Source organism: Ambystoma mexicanum, chromosome 11, assembly GCF_040938575.1.
Source record: "Ambystoma mexicanum isolate Mex_15411 chromosome 11, UKY_AmexF1_1, whole genome shotgun sequence".
Classification (NCBI taxonomy): domain Eukaryota; kingdom Metazoa; phylum Chordata; class Amphibia; order Caudata; family Ambystomatidae; genus Ambystoma; species Ambystoma mexicanum.
The window spans coordinates 450894185-450919264 of record NC_090934.1 but is presented as its reverse complement, the minus strand read 5'-3'; the positions used below and the strand labels follow the sequence as shown (position 1 = coordinate 450919264).

At 45.9% G+C, this 25080-nt stretch overlaps 1 protein-coding gene across 1 annotated transcript; it reads left to right on the top strand.

Moving 5' to 3' along the window:
• The first annotated feature begins 274 nt into the window (after positions 1–274).
• Positions 275–14159, top strand: LOC138505000 (myb-related transcription factor, partner of profilin-like). The gene is made up of 4 exons (XM_069625359.1): positions 275–689; positions 13406–13465; positions 13645–13803; positions 14047–14159. Exons 1-4 carry the CDS (start codon positions 275–277, stop codon positions 14157–14159), a joined length of 747 nt encoding a protein of 248 aa, XP_069481460.1.
• Positions 14160–25080: the final 10921 nt, after the last annotated feature.

Below are 25080 nucleotides of genomic sequence, written 5' to 3'. Positions count from 1 at the left end.
AAAAACGCCCCGAAAAACCCCTACCGGCATGCTGCGACACGTAAACAACACCGCCCTGTAAGCTGTAGCGTCAGTGTATAACGGTGACTGTAATTTACGGAGACCGTAAATTACGGTCACCACAAAAAAGAAAAGGAAACGGAAATTACGACATCGCACAGGAACGGGAAGGAGAGCGGCGGCCATCTTTAAAAACACAATCCATTGCCATACTCAGCCGCCAGCACCCTTGTGAGGTAACTAAAGTGGGGAAGAGGACCAGGCACCTCACAACATGCCCAAAGCACCCAAAAGGGCGGCGGATCGCATTCGCAAGCAGAGATTCTGCCCCGAGGAACTCCAGGCCATGGTCGACTTCCTGGCAGAGCATGCCGGTGTTGTCTTCAGCAGCGACATGCAGAGGGAGTCCACCCTCCGCAAGAAGAACATCTGGCCGGAACTTGCACAGAGGGTGAGCGCTGTAGGCAACACCCCCCTCATGCCCAGGGACTGCCGCAAGCGGTGGGATGACCTGCGGGTGTGGGGCCTCCTCTCAAGCAACCGCAGCCAGGCCCTGCAGACGGGAGGTGGACCAAGTACAGCAGTCCAACTTGAGCCGTGGGAGGAGACCTGTGCGGCTCTCATTGGCACTGAATCCATTGAGGGCGTGGGGACTATCGAGTGCAGGGGAACGACTTCTGCAGAAGGAGGTGAGTGTCCACAGTGTACACTGGCAATGTCCATTGCATGATGAAAACTGACCCAGGGGCCATCGAAGGCACCCTCTCGTGTTGCCCTCCCCCCATCCAATGCATCCCCCATCCAACAAATGCTGAGGCAAGTGCCGCCTAACGATGGTCCAAGTGCGAGTACATAACGCACCTCAACCATAGTGCATTGACTTGCACAGCCCATCATGCACACTGTCCAGCGTGTTAGGCATTGTACTAGCCAAAATGTATATAACCAGGGCACAATGAGTCACTCCCAAACATGCGTATATGTCATTACCATGCACATGTACCACTGCCATAGCTACCCCCAAAACAGAACAAACCTAAAATGACCGAAATGTCCATGCAGCCATGTATTCAAATAGGACATTGCACATTCACTAATGTTGTCCCTCTCTTCTACCCCCACAGGCAATGACCATGACAGCACAGAGCCCCAATCCAGCCGGCGAAGCACCTCCACGGGTAGTAGCAGGGTCAGGCCAAAGCCAGCACAAAAAACAACCACCCCCTGCCTACGGAAAGTCCACTGGAAGCTGCCGGACCACCATCCCACACAGCATCGGCGGCAGCAACCATGCCAACCCCTAGCTCGGCACAGTCGAGCGTCTCAGGGGAGGCTGCTGTTACCGCGCCTGATGAGTGTGAGCACAGCCCGTCACCCATCTGGGGGGTCTTGTTGGAGGACGGCCAAGACACAGTGCACAGCCCGGAGCCATGCATCGTAACACTGGCCGCATGCAGTGACTCTGGGGATGCCCCTTCACCTGTGCACAGTCCGGAACTCGACCCGCAGGGGTATGACGCCGATCTCCCCAGTCCACCCATATCGCCCCCTGCAGAGCATGCTGGACCAAGTGGATCTTCCGATGGTTTCCCATCTTTTGGCAGGCAGTGAGTGCATCAGTTGACGGACCTCATACAAAACTACATTGAGGACAACCGCCAGGCCAGGGCAGAATTGCATGAAGAACTCAGTCAAATGTGGCAGTCCCTCACCGAGTGCACCACCAAATTGTGTGACTCTTTGACAGACAGCACGACCCGGCTATGTCATGTCCTTGACCGCATAGCGAATGCCCTTGAGGCAGGCCATTCAAATTCCGAGCCACAGCAGGAGGACACAGCCACAACCAGTGAGGCCACGCAAGGCAGCACGGAGAGACGCACTCGGCGTTCCATGCATCAGCGGGATATGCCTCCCCCAGACAAGTGGAGCAAGAAACATTAGGCATTCCTGCCACATGTGGGCTTCACATCCTACATGGGATGACTGCTCTGGAGTTGGGGGGAGAGGGAAGGGGGTGATGGTTTGTTCTGGAGTTGGGGGGAGGGGGTGATGGTTTGTTCTGGAGTTGGGGGGAGGGGAGAGGGGGGTGATGGTTTGTTCTGGAGTTGGGGGGAGGGGGAGTGGGGTGATGGTTTGTTATGGAGTTGGGGGGAGGGGGGTGATGGTTTGTTCTGGAGTTGGGGGGAGGGCGGGAGGGGCTGCTGCTGATGTATGCACTATTTTGTTTTCCTCACAATACACAATTGGTGTTGCAAACTTCAACCGTTGTGGACATTCATCATTGCACATTTGTTCATTGACTACTGCCAGTGCATGGTGTACAAGTATACACACGTCCAGTGCCCTGTGTGCCTATGTCATGACACCCTCTACTGACCTCTGTCCTGGAGATCTTGTCCACTGTAAGTACAGAGCATTACATGTCCCTCAAGTGCACTGCCTCAATGAACCTTTGTTGCCACTTCACCCTCCGCCTTCACTGCATCGTCCTGTGGTTGTAGCAGTACCATGTCAGGGGTGATAGCCGCTCATATAGGGATGCACTTTTTGTCCATCTGCACATATGACATGGGCTCATTCGACACCAGATATCAGTGGATGGGTCAACCACCAGTCCAGCTTCGCCGGCACATATGTGCTTCACGCAAGCCAGGTGACTGCTTCTTCTACACGCATGCACGGGTATGGCCATTGTCTGGTTGCCCCATGGGCCTGTTCAGGGGGTTAATGACAGGGGTCATGTGGCTTGTTGTCAAGGGACAGCCAACAACCGCTGCATGTGTAGCCAAATGAGGTGAGTGTGTGGACTGTCATGGTGGAGAACAGTACTTGGCTGTCATGGCAGGGTTTCAATGATGGCCATCTGCACATGCCCATAGATGTATTGCACACGATCATGGACACAAATATGTGTCCGATGCAATGGAATGCAGTGGGGGGTTGCGTCTACATGATGGTCCGTGAACGATGGTGTGGACATCTTGGGGTACATGTTCCTTTGTTGCATGCTGCTGTCCTGATGTCGGATCAATGTGGTGCTGTGTACTGTGTAGAATCGTATTTGGGTGTGATGGCTGTAGTCTGTGGATCATGGTCATCATCCTGCTCTGATCCATTCTATGGTGATTCCCAACACTCCTATGGGTGTGACATGCCGGTGACGTGATGTCGTACCCCTGTTGCCCTCCCAGGGATGGGTCTCTAATGTGGTGCCAAGCTGGGGGATGCCACATTGTGCATGTGCAGTGTGTCTTCCGATATGCGCTGTGGTGCTGGTGTAGTGTGATTAGCCCTTGTCAGTTGGTGGAGATGTAGTGTGTTGTGAGTGTCTTATTCTAGCAAAGTGGGAATCTGTTCGTATGTGCCACTGCACTGGTTCTGTGGCAGGTTTGTTGTTGGGGTGAACACCGTACGGTGGCTTCATCGTTTCAACCCAGTTGGTTCATGCAGGCACCCACCCCATGGCACCAGTGCACTTGCATGACACAGTCAGACGACTCAACCGCCAGCCAGGCAGGTCATCCTGCATGTTGGACCATGTGGCGCGGTAGCGTGGTGAACTGCTGGCCCTTTGAGTCATGTGTAGTTGTTTGGTGTCGGGCCCACCCATGTGTGCGGTTCTTGGTAGCGTTGGATTCCATGTGCATGTAGGGGGAGTGGTATTGTTTGCAGTTGCTGTCCGCCACCAGCATGCCATGCTGGTCCACATACGACCTGTGGGTGCTGTCAGGGGCACCATTGTCATTTGGCATGCCTCCATTTGCATTAGGTCCAGCTTTACTGTTGTGTATCTCATGGGTGGTCCATGTTGGGGATTGGTAGGCCCTTGTGTGCTTGGGGAGGTGTAACGGCACTTGTATATGTGGCCGCCTAATGGATGGTTGTGACATGCCACTCTGTGCTGGTAGGTGCCTGTGGCATGGGTGTGGGGCACAGGCAACACCGTCACTTGTGCCAGGTTGGCACTGTACATTTGTATGGTGCTCGCTTTTCTTGTGTCTGTGGCGCAATAGGTGGTGACGGTGTCACAGTCTAGGTGGTCAGGGGTGTCTATCTGGTAGGACTTCTCCTTGAGTGGCCGGACATGCTGCGTGTGCATGGGGGCTGCTGGGGTGGTAACGGAGGCTGCACTGGTGCTGCATGCAGGGCCTGTCTCCCCCTCCTTCTACCCCTGTGTCTCCTCAGTGGGGGGGGCGTGGTGTTGTTGCAGGGGTTTGTGTGGTTGTGGCCTTTCTTGTTCTATTGGTGTCATCTTGGTGTGGGAGGGGGGTGGTGTGTGGGTGTGTTCCTTTTCTCCTGTGGCAGACTCCTGGCCTCCATCTGTGTTGCATGTGTGCACCTGTGGCTCAGGGACCCACTGCTCAGGGTTCTTTACTCCTTCTCTGAGATGCCTGTATGTACTCCATGCCGGTAAGGTACTTTACGGGCTTGAGGAGGCCGTAATTTACGTGTGCTCCTTATTTGTGATCAGCTCCGGTTTATGCCATGCCGTTAATTTCGGCATGGTGGGGCGCGCGCGACCCAAGACCGATAATTACGGCATTGTAGTTTACGGTGCAGTAATTAACGGTCTGAGGGGTCAGAATAGCATGGAGTGGAAAACCATGCCGGTAAATCATTACCGGCATGGTTTTTACCTTGCCTCCATGCTCGGAATGACCCCCATTATATCACAATTGGTCCGTGAATTTGACCGTGACAAGTCTCTTGAATGGATTGTACATCAAAACACAAAACTATATGAGGTACTCTATTGTCAGGGTAGAGAAAGTGATCAAATGAAAGATACTAGACCTAAATCTAAAGAACCCTCAGCAACAGTGATGGAAATCAGGTCAGCCAAAATGTCCCTTGAGTCTGCTCATAGTCCAGGTAAGAATAATGTGACACCTGAACAAAGGGTTAATCAACAAAGGTCACCACACCCTGCACCAATGTTTCAATCACATGATCCTAGTAATAGGGAGAGTTACATTAGCCCTAGGTACTATGGAGACAGGCCCCGGGCAGGCTATCGGCTTGATATGTCCAATATGAACAATAACCAGAGACCAAATCAAGATCAAAGAAATGATGGTCCCTACCAGACATTGGGGACACAGAGCAGATTCGACCCCAATACCATGATATATGGTAATCAGGATAGATCCCGATATGTGGATCGATTTGCTGATAATGGGAATCAACATAGGGGCAGCCAGTACCCACAACCTGAGAGACAGGACATGAGGCAGAACATGAACTACACTCCACGTCAGTACAATGATTCCCCACCAGGGGACTATAATCAAAGGATGGGCGCACCCCGCTCCCCTACACGAATGAATCAAGAGTTCAGGAACCATCCCAATAGAAATCACTCACCTGAGAGGTTTCAGAATAGATCCAATCAGGGGGAAAACAACCAATATCGATCTAGGCCACAGAAAGAGGATTCTAGAGAGATGGAAAGGTTCCAATGTCTCGAGGCCCAAGTGAAAATGTTAGCTGAGCAAATAGGAAAGCTTTATACAGTGCAAAAACAACCATCCAAAGAGGGGGCTGATGGCCATAGCAATGACCGGGGGGCTTCAGAAAAGTGACTAAGTACTCATGATACCTGCAGTGCCGAAAAGACAGATTGCTCTGATGTAATTTTGCATAACGACTCTGAGATGCCTAATGATTTAAAAGTGAAAGTACCAGTAAATGAACATGTAACAGAAAGTGCAAATACTTCTACAAGAGAGGTACGGTTTAACCTAGAGCTAAATCAAACATTGAAGATTTGTACAAAGGAAAAAGAAACACCTGAAATTCCAAAAGAACAAAGAGACAGATTTAAGAAAAATGACTCATGCATGGGGAATACCAGTGAACAGGGAGTAAGTGGGGATGCTATAATTACTTCCCTGGACAGTCAAAACAATGACCAAACACAGGCAGAAAAAGAAAATACTCAAAAGGAGGGTCATTCACCTGAAGAATTCTTTGAGCCACATATTTTTGAAGAGGCTGACAGGGCTGGTACCACACTAAATGATCACAAATGCACAGAATTAAACAATGACAAATTGCTGAATGATGTTGTTACACATGTTCAGTTGGAAGGTTGTAATGTGGTCCCTGATGATACCTGGATGGATAGGCAAACAGTGGCCACACTCCAAAAAACCTCTGAACATGGAGAAATGAATAAAGTCTCTTGCGCAGAAATGGGCAAAAAGGAGGGAAAAATGTCTTTCCATTTACCAATGTGCTTAGCCAAAAGTGAAAAAGGCCTGAGGAAGGTGAGCCCTGAAATCAGTAAGAATTCACATTTCTTATGTGTGTTAGAGGAAGTTGAAGACAGGTATTATGCTCCCATCACTGTAGAAGAAAAATGCCAAACATTTGCAATGATTGACACTGGTGCACAGGCCACAATCATGTCTAAAGAATTGGTAAAGAGTATCAATGAAGGGAGATCCCCACAAAATCAGATCACAGTGAAGGAAAATCAAGGTCCAGTGCATAATTTTAACGGGGAGGAGGTGCCCATTATAGGTGTCACTGAGGTTGACATAAAAATAGGAAAGCACAGAATGAAACAAGAGGTATTGATCACATCTATTTGTGAAATTCCATTTCTGATGGGGGCAGATTGCCTGAAAAGATTGTCTCCTCTCATAGATGGGGTAAATGGAGTACTGTGGTCCTTAACCAAAAAACCATTGAGACCCAAGAAACTAAAATCACAAAACAGCAATATAAATGAATGTCACACCGTTGCCAAAACAAATGATGCAGTGGAGGTATATCTCCAGAATAGTTGCATACCTAGTGTCACTGTTATATTAATGTGTCAAGACAAAATGCAGAGCGAAAATGAAAAACTACCTGTACAAATATACTTGGACCCAAGGAAAAAATGGAAAACCGCCATAGATGAGCACACATTACGTTTTTATTTAAAAGAGAAAACATGCAAACAGAATATTGCTCCTAAAACAGATTCAGAAAAAAACATTACCACTCTTGCTGAAATACACATGGAAGATGAGCAACCATGGGTTCATGTTGGTATAAATTACTGTTTTAAAACAATAAAAGCCACTTTAGGAGTTTCATTAATGAGAAATTGTTGCAAAAAATAATGGAGAGGGAGGAGATCCCAAAATTTAGGATTAAAAACCAATATGTCTCTGGTTTGGACAGTCAAGACTTTGAAAATCGAATTGCAGGCAGATGCATGCTGAAAATTAGTATTGGACAAAAAACAATTCACCATAATGTTTGGATTGTGAGCGGGACCCAAAATGACTTTTACATGGGCAATGACATCATGCACAGAATGTGTATGGTGTTAGACTTCCTTAATCAAAAAATATGTTCACGCCTCGGTGGGCCCGCACCCGAATTTGAAGACAAAAGAAGGGCTTATCATTGCGCGCAGCTGGTCCCATATGCAGTTGAATTACAGATGAGGAAGGATACTATTATCCCTGCATTCACCAAACAGGTTGCAATAACACTGAAGTGCAAAAATGGACAGCAGATGAAAGATTCTGATGCATTTGTGTGCCTGAATGAATCCATAAAACAGCAAGGCCTGGATGATGAATGCATTCCATTGGTGGATATTGGTGAAGGGTCTGTAAAAATTACGTTGAATAATAAAGGTTGCCAAGATATTCACTTAGAGGAAAACTCCCCATTAAGAATGGCTATACAAAAATCACATTATGCTGCAGATCAAAATAACATAGTGATTGGGAATATACCTGAAAAGTATGTAGATGCCAAGGGTGAGTTGCCAGAATACCTGAATTCTCAGCCCAAAGGAATATTTAAAATTCATTCTGTGTACCCTTATGATTCAAATGAGACAGTGTGCTGCCATCAAGAGGATTGCATAATATTTAATTTAAATGCAAATGAAACAGAAAATCAGCCCATTGAAGTGGAAGCTGATATGTCAAAATATTTAAAAGTGGCAGCTTTACAGAGAGAGACAGCCACACAGTTAGAGGAAAGCGCTGAGATTCCCCTACCAGAAGATTTTCCAGAATTCTCCAAAATGGTTGAGGAGCAGATTTATCAGCGGATGCATGTGACAACGATGAGGATAGAAACGAACTGAGGAAGATATTTATGGAGTTTAAAGATGTATTTGCAAAAGATGCATATGATTGCAGTCTAACTGATTTACATGTGGCCATGCTACCAGAAGGGTGTAGTAGAAGTCCAGTATTTGTACGCCAGTATAGATTACCATTGGCGTGTATAGAGTCATTGGCAGAGATTATAAAAAATGTGGAGTCTCGGGGAATCATCAGGCCTATCCATAGCACATCCAACACGCCCATTTTAGGTGTGTTAAAGCCAAAAGGTCAATGGCGGCTATGTGCAGACTTGAGGAAGTTAAATAAAAGAGTACCAGTATCCAGATGGCCACTGCCATTCATTGATCAGGGCCTAGCTCAGGTACATGGTTCAAAAGTGTTTACCACATTAGATCTCACCTCTGGATATTGGTAGTAGTAGTATACAATGATACCTTTCCTCATCAAACAAGCCTTGACAGCTTTCCACGCCCCTTTAGGGTGGGATATCCGGTCCCTATGACATCATATCCTGGGCGTGGCCCTCTGGGGCTTCCCCCGGAAGTTCTGCCTGGGAAAAATCCTGTCCCGGAAGTGCTGTAGATGTGTTTAACAGGCCCCGGGTCCTTAGCGGGGGTGTCCCACCGGATGTGACATCATGGGGGCTATCGGGAAGGTCCCCCCAAGGGTTGGGGCCCCAAGGGGACTTCCTCCGGATGCCCCCCAAAGAACCGGAAGTGTGGAGCGGGGTTTTGAAGGGTGTGGCGTAGCGTGCATGGTGTATATATATATAGCAGTGTTTTGGCTGTATGTACAAGCCAATCCTGAGGACCGGGTTGAAATTCTGATTAAACAGCATCAGCGCGACCGGGCAGGTGCGGTAAGGTATACATAAGATTGAAGCTTTGGGCGTCGACTAGGGGTGGCTGTGTTAAAGAGGGTCTTGAGTATAGGGTGGCAGGGTGTCTACACTTATAATAAGACAGGTAAGTATTAGAAAAAGAAAAAATAAAAATTAAAAATTAAAAAAATCAAAAATACATTTGTAATTATATAAAAAATGGGAAATTATTACATATTAATTTTTAATACGCATTTTTTTTTTATGATTAGAACAATTAATTTTTCATAATTTTCCGGCCGGTTATGCTGGGGAGAACAATTGTAAAAAAAAAATCATAATTTATGAATAATATTCATAATAAATGTTGGGGTGATGGGTCTGAGTCCAGCAGGCTTGTGAAGCAAGACCCTATGGTTCTGCAAGGGTCCATTTGTGAATACTGGGCCATCGGTGGAGGTCTCTGTCCTTTTCAAGGCACTCAGGCTGCAAAATGACATGCACAAGTGTCTGCGCAAGCCATGTTCACCCCACACACCTGCCAGCCGTCTATATATATATATATAGAGAGAGCTCAAAAGAAGATGTTGGGCCCAGCCCTGTGGTGTTACAGCTGTAATTCAACAGGAACAGGCCCAGCGGATATGCTGTTGATCTCTGAAATTCCAGGGGAGGCCGGAAATGGCCTCGGTGTCCGCATGGTCTGTTCTTGCAGCCCTCAGCAGGATGGGTGGGGTGGAAGTGCTGTGGTCTGAGCCCCAAGGGGCCGCTCTGATGGATCACTTTGAATTTCCGGGGGATGTTGCCACACCCATGCAGCCCCAGGCGGTGGAGGAGCCCTTGAAATTTCCGGGAGGATGGTATCCGGCTGACCATGCATCCCCCAGCCCTCCCCTTCCCCCAACACCCTTAGATCCGGTCTCAAAGTCCTAGGGCCTTATCTTGAGTGGCAGAAGCTGGTGACCATCTGGAGTTAATTTCACAGATATCTGCAAAGCCCGCCACTTTTGAGATACCATTATAAAGAGGGGTGGCTTAACTGTTGTCAGCCCTTGTGCGACGCCTGTTAAGAATTAACCAGCTGCAGACCCAGTGTGTGTGTGTGTGAAGTCATCGTGCTCGTTACAGCTACCATGCAGGAGCAGGAGCAGACAAACTATCAGGTAAGGGGTCTATAAACTCTGACATGCTGCAGCCTCCATTAGTTTTATGTAAAATGCTAACTTTTCCTAATTTATCTACAGGACCTCTTCCCAGACATTTCACTAGGGGATGTACTAGATTTTAGTCCTGCCCCAGGTACTATCTTTTATATTCAATTATTGACATGCCACTGTGTTTAAAAATATATACATGTGCATAGGTACAAAATATGTTTGTTTGTTAGACTCTGGGGTAAATGCTGGGGGCCGCTATGTTTAAAACAATGGTCAGCGTGTGGTGCTTTAAAGACATATGTGTAGTTGCACCGTATTAGCTTTTTAAAAAACAATTGCCAGTCTGGCCTGTCTTTTGAAAAAATAATAATAATAATGATGATAATAATAATGTGGCCCTTTGTATTGTGCATGCATAGCCATGGGCCCCGTGGAGGGGTGTGCTGAGGTTCCCCGGTTTTGCGGGTGTCTTTGTCTGTATTTGGGGCTCTGGTTCCCCTTTGCCATGATTATGCGCCCATTGGAAACTGCAGTGTTCCCTGTTTTATCTTGTTGTTGTAGTAGGGTCCTTTGGGCTGTGTATGCATTGTCAAGGGTCCCCGTGGAGGGGTGTGATTAGGTGACCCGGTTTTGCGGGTGTCTTTGTCTGTATTTGGGGCTCTGGTTCCCCTTTGCCATGATTATGCACCCATTGGAAACTGCAGTGTTCCCTGTTTTATCTTGTTGCTGTAGTAAGGTGGCATTGGCAGGAATGCACAATCTTGCACATTCTAAATGTTTTTTTTTTTTTACAATTTAAGAGCATTTTAGTCTGTGATGAATGAATTATAATGGGTGTTTCTTTGTGCCATAACACTTAAACCCCCCAGTCTCCTCCAAATGGTCCTTAGGTGTAGCGCCTAGACACCCTCTTTCAAGAGCTATGCCTGCTTTTCATAAAGAGCCGGCATAGCTCTTGAAAGAGGGTGTCAAGGCGCTACGCCTAAGGACCATTTGGAGGGGAATGATGGTTTAAGTATTACTTCTCAAAACATCATTCCCCTCCAAATGTTCCTTAAGTGTAGCGCTTTGACAGCCCCCTTTCAGGAGCTAGGCCTCCTTATGAGGTCCTGGGGGCCCAGCTCCCCTAAAGCTCTGTGGACCAGGCGCCCCTGATGTAGCCCGCACCATCGCAGGCTATTTACATTAAGATGAGCGTGGTTTGCAGTGGTCATCCGCACCATGTAGCTGCATTAGCATCTACATGGTGCGGATGACTACTGCAAGCCGCAGACATCCCAATGCTGATACACGTTTTTTCGTTTTAAAAAGAAATACAGACTTGTATTTGCATTAAGATGACAGCTGCAAACCGCTGTTATCTTAATGCAAATACAAGTATGTTTTTTTTTTTAAAACGAAAAACGTGCATGAGGCGCCCGGTTTGCCTCTGATGTTGTGCTGCTGGGGACTGGTGAACAAAGACCCCGCATCTCGATGCCAGAGCCCCAGGCAAGCGCTTTTCAATAGATAAGATAATCCTTATCTATTGAAACACGCTTGCCTGGGGCTCTGGCATCAGGGGGCGCTGAGGCTGTTCACTGTGCTCGTCCTGTAGGGGTGACCAGGGCCAAGCCATTCCTGTTCACCCCTCCAGGACTCATTTAAAAATGGGCCCCTTCCTGATCCATGGGGGGTGGGGGCCTGTGTGCCACATGTGCTCCGGTGGCCTGGGGAGCTGTGGAATTTCGCAGCTCCCCGGCCATTAAAAAAAAAAAAAAAAAGAAAAGTCATTGGTTCCTGCAGGGGTTAGCAGCACGGGCTCTGCTCCCCTCTGTTTCTGGTTTACAGCAGGGGTCAAGTCCTAAAAATGTAAAGTGGGGGGGCTCATAAACAAACTGTATGGGATGTGACGCCATCAGAAATTAGCATATTTAGGTGAATTATGCACATTTCATTAAACTGGCTTTGCATAACCACCCAAATTGCACAGGACGAATGGCATTTGCCTTTCATAAAATCAACACACTCAAAACCAAGAGAGGATATTTTCTTCTGATAGTGTTTCTGAAAACGTTAAAATGTGGGCATGATTTAAAATCCAAGGCCGAATACAAATGTTTTCCCTGGATCTTGCAGAACCAAAATGGGACATTTAACTTTTAGTTGTTTGTTATTTTTCATCAGGCTGTATAGTGCACTGGTGAAGTGTCTGGCAGCAAGCCGCCTGATGTTTGATCCACGAGGTCGACTTTAACTCATAAATTCAAAGTGGCCAGTCAATGTTTCACATTTACCCTGACTTGAGCCCTGGTTTACAGTCTCTATAAAACACACGTGAGGAATACCGTATTCATTTTTAAAAGACATGCATGTTCTTTTAAGACAAAAATAAATAAATAAATAAAGGTTTACAGAAGCGTTAAAGCACCCGTGGGTTACAGGCATTCATTGAAGTATAAACCCTGTTCTTTATAAATCAAAGGGATGATGGCACACCTGGTTTAGGCATTTTATTTTATAACAGTCGCATATTTACTGCTCCAATTAAGCCATTAACTTTCAGAAAGCTGTTTTGAAATAACTCTGGAAGGCATTTGCACTATGTTTGATATTATTGTTTGATAAAGCTAGCACAAGAAAACACCACAATGGGGCACTTTGGGTTTTTAAATAATATTTATTCATCAACCCCGGTCAAAGCGACTAGCCCCAACCCAGAACCATGGGTTGGCTGGGGTATGCTTGGGCCCTAAGAGTGTCTCAGGCACCAACGAAAAAAAGTATTCCACATTTGCAAAATGGCCATTCATTTCTTTTGTGACACGGTTTGACCCGCACACTAGGGATAAGGTTTTTTTTTTGTTGATAAAATGTGTGGTATATTGTACATTTTAAAGAATGTTATGCATCAAGGCTGGGCAGAACTATTAGCCTCCCCGTCCAGGTCCCCATCGAGTTGATCCCCAAGGGTCCACAGTTAATAAGGGCCCCAAGCAGGGGTTGTTGTGCCTCTTGTACGTGCGGGTGTCTGTTACCCCCAAGGATTGGGCATTTGCAGTATGGGAGACCCGAGGCTTATTTATTTATCTATTTATTTTATTTATTGCGTCCAGCAGATGGCTATGCTGCATGGGATGCCTCCTTGGAAGACGCCTGTATAAATTCCGAAGCACTTATCGACCTCTTGGCAGAATACGGAATTCCTAGTATCGATACCGCCGGTGTGTACTTTTAATACAGATGTTATTAGTAACTGTTATTAATATACATAATGTAGTTTTATGGCATGAGCATAAGATGATTATAGTTATTTAATAATGGGTATTTACAATAACATATGTTGTTTCCTTATTTTCTAGCGGTGATCCATGCGGGCGTCGCTTCTGCAGATGTGCGAGAGGCATCGGCTCTTGTAGCAGGTAATTATTATAGGTGAACCCTGTAAAGCATGTATGCTTTTTTTTTATAGGAGTCCTGATGCTTTCCACAAATTGAGTCTTTAGTGTAAAACATGATTATGTATTTGAAGCATAGGTCTGCCATGTGACGATTTGATGTAGAACCTGGTGGTAACTGTTTTCTTTGGTTTTTATTGCAGATACACCCATTGTAGGACCAACGGCATCACGACCCTCCTCAGATCCCCAGACCGCTGGACCATCAACATCTGATGCCACCCCCAGGACCCATGCCAGATACCCAACACCTGCGGCGAACCCGTCATTAAAAAGGAAGCACCCTGGCTGGGGTACAGAATGTAAGTATGCTTAAAGGATCACTGAGAGCAGGTGTCGTTAATATTTCAGCATGTCTTTAGAAGAACATGATCGGTCCGTTATGGGGTTTTACAGAGTGCTGCACAGGCCTAATTTTTATCAACCAGTTTCTTTTAATATTTTAAAGGGGTTCGTATACCCTGAGTTTTACCTGAACAATGTGCCGTAATGTATTACTTGGTCTTTAATATAAAACTAAAACGTTTTTTTTTCTTTTATTTTAGGGGCGTGTGCTGCTGCTGTCGAGAAAGAAGTTATAGCGCAGCCGTCCACTGTGACCCCCGACAGCTCGAACCCCTCCAGTTGCAGGTCAGCCGCCTACACCGCTGTTGTATAAAGCCGCTGTTTGTAATGATGTGTTGGATGGGGCAGTAAAGCTCCTTTTAAATGAAAAGCAGGGCTTAGCGCTTAAAAGGGGGCGGGTGTCTCAAGGGTCTGCAAACAAGTTCATTTTAAATAAAAACAGGTGCTTATCGCTTGAAAGGGGGCGGGTGTCTCAAGGGTCTGCAAACAAGTTCATTTTAAATAAAAACAGGGGCTTATCGCTTAAAAGGGGGCGGGTGTCTCAAGGGGTTGCAAACGTTGTAGTACCCATTAACCCCCAATGTATTATTGTTCCCAACAATCATATACCACTGCCTATTGATTCACTCATACCTGTAGCACATGTGAATGCTGTATCTCCCCAGGAGACACAGACAGGGGGTGCGCTTATACCGGGCCCGGGGCTCCCGGTAGTGGGCTCCGAATACCTTTTAGACAGAGGGACGGTTAGCCCACGTCCGTGGACCCCCAGCTGTGGTGAGAGCCCACCCCCTCATTTGTACTCCCCAACGATCCCCAACCGCATAGTCTATGATAGTCCGCCACAGGGGTCTCCGGCTTGGGGTGAGATCACCCCGCCTCCTGTGTACTCTCCAGCAATCCCCATCCGCATAGGCTCTGGTCATCAGCTCTTGTGGCCCCCGGGCTGTAGAGATATAACACCATCCCAGGCATACACACCTACGGTCCCTAACACCGAGAGATCTATTAGGACTTCTGAAGCTCTAGAAGGTGGGGGTGTTCAACCTAACACCAGGGTCGTCCTAGAGGCGACGCCTATTATAATATTTTCAGATTCCCCCATAAAAATAGGGTCTCAAAACTGCGGATATGCATCTGTCATCCGTGAAACAGGATATTCCCCGAAACCCCTTGATCTGTCCTACAGGGGGCCCAACGGTATAAACCAACAAAGACGCATACCCGTCATTTATTGTACAGATTCGAATACACAACCCTTAAATATCCCAGCGCCTGTGAATCTCAACACAGCCAACAGTTTTGTAAATATACGTGCTTCTAAAAAGGGACACGTTGTAAAAGAGTTATTTCGGGCCCCCGGTTTAAAAAAACTGCGAAGGGAAAAACACTTATCAGGCCCGCATAACAGCTCTAGATTAGGACGCCAGGCCTGACGCTTGAGACATCTGTTTGGTAAAAAACATCTAGTAGACATGCATAAGCGCGTGTCTAAGGCCAAACAAGCCCTTTTCGCTAGGGATTCTAAAAACAGGGTGAACACCATAGCTAAAAAAAGGATGAAAAAGAACACACCACCAACTCTTAAAAACAAACTTGAAAAGAAATGGGCGCTACAAAAGCATATACCGCCCCGGTCTGGTTTTGCAGAACCCCCAGAGCCTTTAAGCACAGGGGTGGACCCTGGGATGGGTACATCCGAGTCCTGCTTAAATGCTCCGCCCGAAACACTGCGGCCAGTGTTGAAAAACACAAACACCCCCTCAAACCCTGTTAAAAAACAAGGTATCTCTTTAAAAGATTTACCGGCACGCCGTTTAAAATGGCTTCAAACCCTCAGGCAGCAGAAAATGTTTCTCAAACGCCTGAGAAAATCTAAAATGATAATCATGCAGCGAGCACTTAAAGATTTAGAGGCTCAACCCCAAAACACACCCCCTCTGGATGAAACTGACACGGTTTTCTTGCAGAGTATGGGCACATACCAGCGAGATCTACCAAAGTTTCGAAGCATTGAACACTATGAGGTGTTCCGCTTTATAAATCTGGATAGGTTAAGATCAACCGGTCAAGGTCTCTTAGTGATCACAGAAACTACTGAAAGGCTCATCTCTCAGATTCTTGAAACGGTTGGGCCTAACGATTTTGTCCAGATACGCCTAGACAGCACTGTTTTAAACAGGCCTCTTTTCACCAGGCGATCGTTTCGGCAGACCTTTGATGTTTTGCAGTTTCTAGAAAACATTGGAAAACTGCTACAAAGTAAGGCGGAACTGGTCGTAACCGAGCCCTTGCGACTCGTGTCGGTGGTTGTCAGGGCTAGAGAGGGTGGTGTGTACAGACCCCTGAAGAAAACCCTTTACAGTATGGTGGTTTCCAAGAAGAAACGCTGGCTCTTGGATTTTAATTACAGGGACCTGAACTTATGTATGGCTGCAAGCATTATAGGCCTGCTAGAGCCTAGAACCGTTACGGATGGATACATTCAGGCAAGAGCTATGGAGGTTCACAGCGTATTGGGTATACCACCTGATGTTATGGTTGGTTTTAATGATCTGCGTTTATTTGAGGATCACTTTGGTGTGCCTATCAAAATCCTGTATAATGAGGACAGGGTTTGGAAATACTTCCCGACAGGTGACAATGTGAATAAGAACAATATATATATTTTACACCACGAGCAGCACTATTATGGAATCTTAAACCTTTAGAGTTTCCTAGGGGTTCGCAATTTATGCCCTCATTGTTGTCACATATACAGCAATAAAACCGCTCACAGGTGCCACTTACACTGTAACATGTGTCAGAGAGACGGTTGCGTGGTGACCAGTGAATAAGGCTTTAAATGTCCCCGGTGTAAAACATTTGCCCGATCCAAAGACTGTCTTCAACAACACGTTGAAAAGGCGGCTCAAGGTACAGTCGTATGTCATCTTAAAACAGACTGCAGTTCCTGTGGCCGTTTTATAAAGGCCAATCATGAATGTAAGGGTCGGATATGTCCCCGCTGTGATGTAGAAGTGGTCTCCGTGGATGAACACCAGTGTTATATGACACACCCGAAAGAAATAGCCAAAACCGAGAATTACATAATCTTTGATATGGAGTGCATGCAGGAGACCGGCATACACATACCCAACTATATATATGCAAGGCATCTGACTCATGACGACAGTTGGTCATTCGCTGGAATTGACTGCATCAACCGCTTCATTACAACATTTCTGACCAAAAAATTCCACGGGTATAGCTTTTTGGCACACAACAGTCAGGGCTACGATGGCTTCTTCATAATACAACAACTGATTAAAGAGAGAGTCGACGTCAAGCTGATAACTCAGGGTGCAAAGTTGAAACTCCTCGCTGTGCCAGACCTTAAAATCTGCTTTATCGACAGTTTGAATTTTCTACCCATGAAATTAAGCAAACTGCCTAAGGCTTTTGGCTTCCCTGGGTCCAAAGGGTATTTCCCCCATTTCTTTAATACAGTACAGAATCAGAGCTATGTGGGAGCCATCCCCCCTATGGAGTGTTATGGGTCGGAATACATGATGCCTGATGACAAGGAGGCGTTTCTGAAATGGTATACGGAGGCCCGAACACAGGTTTTTGATTTTAAGAGAGAACTAAAAACCTATTGTCGTGAAGACGTCAATATTTTGAGAACAGCCTGCAACAGTTTTCGAGACGGCATCATAGACATGACCCGACAGGTCCACACTATGGATGATCCTGAAAACCCCGAGATGAAGATACACTTTGTTACATATGTAGATCCCTTTACATTCATCACCCTGGCTAGCATGTGTATGCATATATACAAGCAACTGTTTCTAAAGTCTGAAATAATAGCCCTCATACCCCCAGACATGTATCATGGACGCCAGAAACGATTTTCCACACCCTCCATCCAGTGGCTAATGTATATGTCTGAACAGATCAAGACACTTATACAACATGCCCTGCGCGGAGGAGAGAAAAAGATCGGACCCTATTTTCTAGACGGCTATGCGTCTTTAAACGGTGTGCAGATGGCCTATGAGTTTAATGGGTGTTTTTATCACGGGTGTCCACAATGTTATAAGAAAGATGACTATAACACCCTGACGGCGTGTACGTATGATCATCTTTACAGGAGAACTCTTTTAAAAAAGAATTTTCTTGAGACCAGGGGTCTGCGCGTTATTACGCTTTGGGAGCATGAGTGGACGAAATGTTGAAAAAAGATTCTGATTTAAAGATTTTTCTCAAGCATAAGAATTTACCAGAACGCCTAGAACCGCGTGACGCTCTTTTTGGAGGTAGGACTAATGCCATCAAGCTCTACCACGAAACAGCCCCTGGTGAGAAGATACACTACTTAGACTTCACCAGCCTCTACCCCTTTATCAATCATTCAAAACCCTATCCTTTAGGACACCCACGGATCATCTATGAAAATTTTGGGGATATTAAGCAGTATTTTGGACTGATCAAATGCCAGGTGTACCCCCCTAAGAAGCTTTATTTTCCGGTCCTCCCTCAGAGGATTTCTGGTAAGCTCATGTTCCCATTGTGCATGGCTTGTGCAGAGTCAAAACAGACTGAAAAATGCACACATAGCGATGAGGAGCGTTCGATCACTGGTATCTGGTGTACCGTCGAGTTAGAAGTAGCCTTGCAGAAAGGGTACCGTCTGGGGAAGATTCATGAAATATGGCACTTTGAGAACATTACGGTAGAACTCTTTTACGAGTACATTCGTATGTTCCTGCGGAGCAAACAAGAAGCTTCAGGATACCCCGAGGGCTGCCATGACCCCGCAGCCCGCCAGAAGTACATAGATGACTATTACACACATCAGGGTATCCGTTTAAGACCAGAATTCATCGAGAATAACCCTTCCAGACCGCAGCTAGCCAAGCTGTGCTTAAATTCCTTATGGGGTAAATTTTCTCAGAGAACAAATTTACCAAACACATCTATTATAACCGACCCTGATAAGTTGACAGCCTATCTTTTTGACGCAGGTTATGACATTTCAAGCCTGCAGTTTATAGATGAGGAAACGGCATGCCTCTGTTGGAAATACGCTGAGGAGTACCCTACGTGTTCCAACAATATAAACATATTCATCGCCTGTTTCACAACCGCTCATGCCCGTCTGGAACTTTATACAGTCATGGATGCTCTCCAGGTGAGGTGTCTGTACCACGACACCGATTCGGTTATTTTTGTTAGCGCCCCCGGCCAGGAGAATCCCCCACTGGGTGATTATCTGGGTAATCTAACAAGTGAATTAGCTCCTGGTGAGCACATTATAGAATTTGTTTCTGCAGGGCCCAAAACATATTCCTATCGCACATCCTCAGGGGCGGTCTGTATGAAAGTAAAAGGCATCACTTTGAACGCCAGCAACAGCTTGAAGATCAATTTTGACAGTTTGAAAGAGCTGGTGCGTGAGTACACTTTAGAAAACACCATCAAATCTATTGTGGTGCAGCAGCCATCCATAGTGCGGCAGAAAAAACGCTGGGAGATCAGCACCCAGACACTGCAGAAGACTTTGAGGGTGGTGTTTGATAAAAGGGTGCTCACAAACGACTACAAAACATTACCCTACGGTTACTGAAAAGGAAGCATTGTGTATGATGGACACGCGCCTTCAACACCCTTTTTCATGCGTGCTAGCGGGTCCTTCCAGCTGCGGTAAAAGTTATTTTATCAAACAGCTCCTAGAAAATGCCCGCACCACCATGTCGGCCCCACCTGATAATGTCATCTGGTTTTATTCGTGCTGGCAGAACTTGTATAACGAACTGGCCTCTAAAATACTGCATCTGAAGTTTGTGGAGGGGTTACCAGAGACTCTGAATGATGATCGGTTGCTACCACCAAACCTTATTAACATGATTATCGTAGATGATCTCATGATGGAGGGCGGTCAGAGCCCCGAATTGGAAAATGCTTTTACCCAATTCTCACATCATAGGAGCCTTAGTATCTGCTACATTGTACAGAATTTATTCTACAAGGGCAAGGGCAACCGCTCAATAACTCTAAACGCCAGTTATATCATTCTGTTTAAGAACCCCAGAGATAAACAACAACTCTCGGTTCTAGCACGCCAGATGTATCCGGGTAACAGCTGATTTTTCATGGAGGCCTTTGAAGACGCTACCCGTAAACCTTATGGCTACTTATTGGTGGATTTAAAGACAAACACCTTAGAGGACTACCGACTGCGCACAGGTATTTTCCATCCGGATTTACCGGTCGTCTACATACAGAAGCCCTCTAGAAAAACCCGGTGAGGTGCAAAACAGACCTCATTAGTACCAGCGACCGACCATCATGACGGCACGTATACGCCGGAACTACGCTCTCCTTAAAATGCTAGTAACGGCACCGCCCCAGCAAAGCAGGGCCATTCTGTGCTCGGCTTCTGATGATCTAGTATCGGCTATAGCTGAGATTGCCTTCAATACCGTCAGGGGGAACGTACCGCTATCCGGCCGTCAACTAGGTGTCTTAAAAAAGAAGAAGCTAATCCTCAAGAAGATGGGTAACAAGCGGGCCTCCATAAAAGTTAAAAGAAAGCTTTTAAAACAATCCGGAGGTTTCATAGGAGCACTCCTAGGCCTTGCATTGCCTCTGATCACCAGGCTTCTAGGGGGCGGTTAATGGAGCACAGTCAGAAGATGTATCTAGTTGACAAGCGTCAGCTGGATGGTCTGAGCACCCATAACAGGGAAGAGCCTGATATTCGAAAATCAGCAACCCTCCGGATCGATTCTGAAATGCAAGATGTCCTACGTCGGCATGATTTATCAGACTACGTCAAGGTTACCCTCTATTCCGCGATTCTCCAGAAATACTTAACACATTTTAGACAAGCCGCCAATGAGAAGAACAAACTAACATTGTATATGCCCCCTGAAGAGCCTACGAGTCTCGGCAACACAAATCCCGGACACCCCGTTTCTGATCCCCTGGTCTCTGAAATCCTGAATACCATTAACGCCCGTTATCGTAAGAATGCGGAATTATTGTTGAACAAGATGACCGGTGAGCAGGGGCTGGTACCCTGAAACGCAAAGGGGGAGTTTGTATATAAAGGTACGCCTGTCAAAGGTTCAAATGTCCATGATTTAGTTCGCAGCATTACCAACCCACAGGCCTTTGGAAGACACAAAAAGCCTAGAGGCTGGAATCTGTTCATGCAATCTGCTGCGGACTTAAACATTCCTGCCATTTTAGTGGGAAACATTGGGCATCGCGAGCTGCTTGAGACATTGAAAGACACTGGTGTTAAAACCACGTCGGAGGATGTTGAGTCCCTAGATATTTCCGTAAAGAGAAGAAGAAAGAAAAATAAACCCAAACGCGAGGCCTGGTTTAGTGTGTAACTGTGTTTTCTCTTAATTTTAAGAACAGTTTTTAACCTTTGTCATATGTATATGTATATGGTTTATGTATCTGTTTTTTATAAGTATACGCACACCTGTTGATTAAACAAATGCGCTGTTTGTAATAAAATACGTGTTTATGTAAATGTCTTTATATCTATACCCACAACAGCCTGTATAAACAAAGGTTCTGTTTGTAATAAAAGAACATTATTATTTATACCAACCATACGTTTTGCGTCTAATTATTTCAAGCATGGCTAGTACAACATTTTGTTTGTTTAAAAAAAAATTAAAAAAAAATATTAAACATGACACAAGTAAGAAGGAGACGGTTGTTTAAAAGTACAAGATGTTTTTATTTAGCCCTGTACACATATCTACTGATTATTAACACACTTACATTTCTGGCAAAAACTATATACATTTACAGGTGGCCGGCGATATTTACGTTTGTTCACAAAAGCCGTCACCATCCGATCATTCTGCCTGAGATCAAGAGAGTAGGTTTGCATAACAGCCCGCAGTGCCTGTTTCTCGGACATTTTAGATACAAAGTAGCAAGCATGCTGCCCACATGTCACGGCTTCAGAATGCTGCACCTGTGCTCTCTTATAATGTACTATGGGTGCTATATGTTTAACATAGTCCAGTAGATCGCCGTCATATATAGGGTGGCTTGGGAAACACCCCAGACTATCAAAAACAGTTATTGCAACAGTGTCTATAAACATAGCCATCCAGTGTGTTCCTTCTTGATGCTGGGGGTCGGTGTTCACAACAAAGCTGATGGGCAGCTCCCCCGGTATACTCCGTGGAATGTTATCACACAAATACACGCCTCGAAATGTTTTCACAGCATGTTTGTCTTTTCGCAGGAAACGCATGATCTGGTAGGTATCCATTACATATCGTACAGCACCTGTCGCTGGTTGTTGAGTTCTATGACAGAGTCAAATAGGGCCATAATAATGAGATTCACAGTACTTGGTAAATTTGCAGCAAACCGGACCTCAAGTCGTAAATTACCATTCCTAATCAGATTATAATGTCCTGATGATGCATTATCGGGTCTCAAATCAAAAGCCAGCAAGGTGTAGCCACCATCATAGTCGTCACGTGGTATCACAAATCCTTTATCGCGCATGTGCTTGCCGCTGATGGAGACTAGTCCCAGATACTCCCTAATTGTATTTTTCTGTTGAAAACTAGGGCTGTAGGCTTTGGCGGGGATGACGACCCCATCCTTAAAAAGGGCGGCGTAGTTAATGTTGTAATGTTTAAAATTAAAAGGATTGCTTGCGTAATCCCCTGAAAAAGCGGTGTTATCCACAAAGCCAATAACGATTATTTTAGGTAGCTGTCCCAAGAATAAGTTATCTTGACTGGCGACACGGCTGCCCGCTGGTACACTGAAGATTTTCAAGGAGGTCCTCTCCACAGGGTATTTCAAGTTAGATACTTGTAGAGCATCAGCATGCGCGAGTCTGACCGTCGGTGACACGTTGACCCTTTTAATGAATAAACTCGCTGATACTATTACCAGTTTGTAGGCTTCGGCATCATCACTGTTCAAACAAAAAGCATCTTTATTTCGCGAGAGTTTAATTTTCAGATCAACACCATTCACCATCAGCTTCTCCTGGAAAAACAGATCCGAGTGTAGACGCCCTAGTAAATCAAAGTTTCTGCTACCTGTCGCATACGCTGATCTCTTTATAAAGCCCTTGTTGTTTCCATTTAGAGCTTAATCCTCCATATGCCCCGCCGTGTCCTTCTAAAAAAGCCCTGCAGTCAGCTGGGTGTCCAAAGTGTCATTGCTGTAGTTCAGAATGCTTTCAATATACGCTCTATAGGCATACATATTGTCGCTCTGTGTAATCATGCGATCACCTAGAGTGATGTCCACCTGGTTGAAAAGGGTGGCCACCGGATAGGCAATCGTGGCCACCTTCGCCGCTGCACCGATAGCCGTCCCATCCTCTTTTGTTATTCTGCAGGTTAGGTAGAGCAAGGTGTCATTCAAATCCAGGTACGTCTCTGTTGAGCCCGATATGTAAAACTCGATGGGAGTAAATGGTGATAGTGCCGCTAGGGGCGCAACTTCCATGAAAAAACTGTTTTCGATGCTTGTCTGTGTCGGGGGCACGACAAACAGATCTAGTTCCGATTTCACACATTCCCCCGAGGCACAGTGGATAAAGGCCATCTTTTAGAAAATATTGATGCCGGGTCTGTTTTTATTTCGCTTGACCCGTCTGTTCTTTGACGTGCGCTTTCTCTTCTGAGCGGCTTTGGTGGTTGTTCTTCGTTTTTTATGCGGCTTCGGAGGCCCCCCCGGCGCGAAGCTCGCCTTTTTCTTTTTGCAGGGCTTTTACCCACGTAAACCAGACCAGAGCCCTCTTGTGCTGGTTGGTTGAAACGATTTGCGATGGAGGTTGTTGCAGTAGTCACCACATCCTTAGCAATGTTTGTAGCAGCTGTTTTCATATGCGGCTTGGCTAATTCAAACCCTTTGCGCAGGAAGGGCATGGCTCTCCGAAAAAGACTTCTAAAAATACTTCCTAGTCCCTCACCATACATCACAGGCGCACCTTTGAAGTAGGGCTGATTTCCATAACCGGCCTGTCTGCGGTAATAATCCCTATACGCGTGCGGCTCCCCGTAATTCTTCATGATTACCATGTTCTAAATGTCTCTCTCGCGTCTAGGGCGCAGGTGTAGTTTCACCAGGACCTTCCCGTATTTAAATGAGACCAGATCTCCCTGATCGTCCCTTATCTGGATGTTGATGGTATCAAAATGACACTTAGAAACAGGAATATAATCAGGCTTCATGTAGTGTATATTAACAATGCCGTTATTTTCGCCCTTGACTTGTGCGGTCCGCATCAGGGGGGCGTATGAGTCACCAACCCTTTGGTATTCTACTATATCGCTGTAGATCATGAGGCTGTAAAATCCACCATCAATATCTGCACGTGTTTTGTCCGTATTTTTAGTATTATTTTTTATATGCTGAACGTTCCCCAACACCATCGAGAGTTTCCCGCTACATATAAACTCCACGGTAAGATCGGGTGATCTTACAAATACTTTACGGCGTGAGTTATTTAGAAACAGGTGTATATCTGCATAGCGCTTGAGACTCGCGATTGATTTGTTGATAGTATCTAGCAGCGCCTGTATTGTGGGGTAGAAGCCGTGAGGAAAACCCACATTTATCAATTCAGCAGGTTCTCCACGTCTGATGGTATACCAGGAATCTCTTTTGTCCAGGGTGTCCCATGTATGGGGGTACTGAATCTCCATCAACCCCGCTTCCCACGGACCTTGTAAATTAACGGGTTTAGCCAGTTTAACAGAATAATCCGATATTTCGTTTTTGGGGAATATATCTAAAGAGGCGTTGCTGGGCAAGGTTATATAAAAGCCGGTGTTTTCCATCTTCTTCTTCTCAGGGATCGTCTCTGCTTTTTAGATCCTCTAGAGAGGCCGCGTTGACCCAACTGTTGAATTTCTCAGGCCATCCGTGCCATTTTACCAGGTGCTGTTTCTTAGACCCCTTACCTTTACTCTGAATAATTTTCTCAACCCTATAAAGACGCTGGGGATCGTCGATCACCTTTTGTAACTCCTCTGTGTAGAAATTACCGCTTACAACTTCACCAGCATAATCATTCAGCTGATATATGTATACCCCCTCTTTCACAGATGCTTTTGCCACTATGAAAATTTCGTCAGTAAAGGACTGTTGGTAGCCTTTTGTAAAGACACCTTTTAACTTGGATACTCGGACGTGGTCCCCTACGCGAAAGGATGCTTTCTTGATCTTCTCCGATAGCC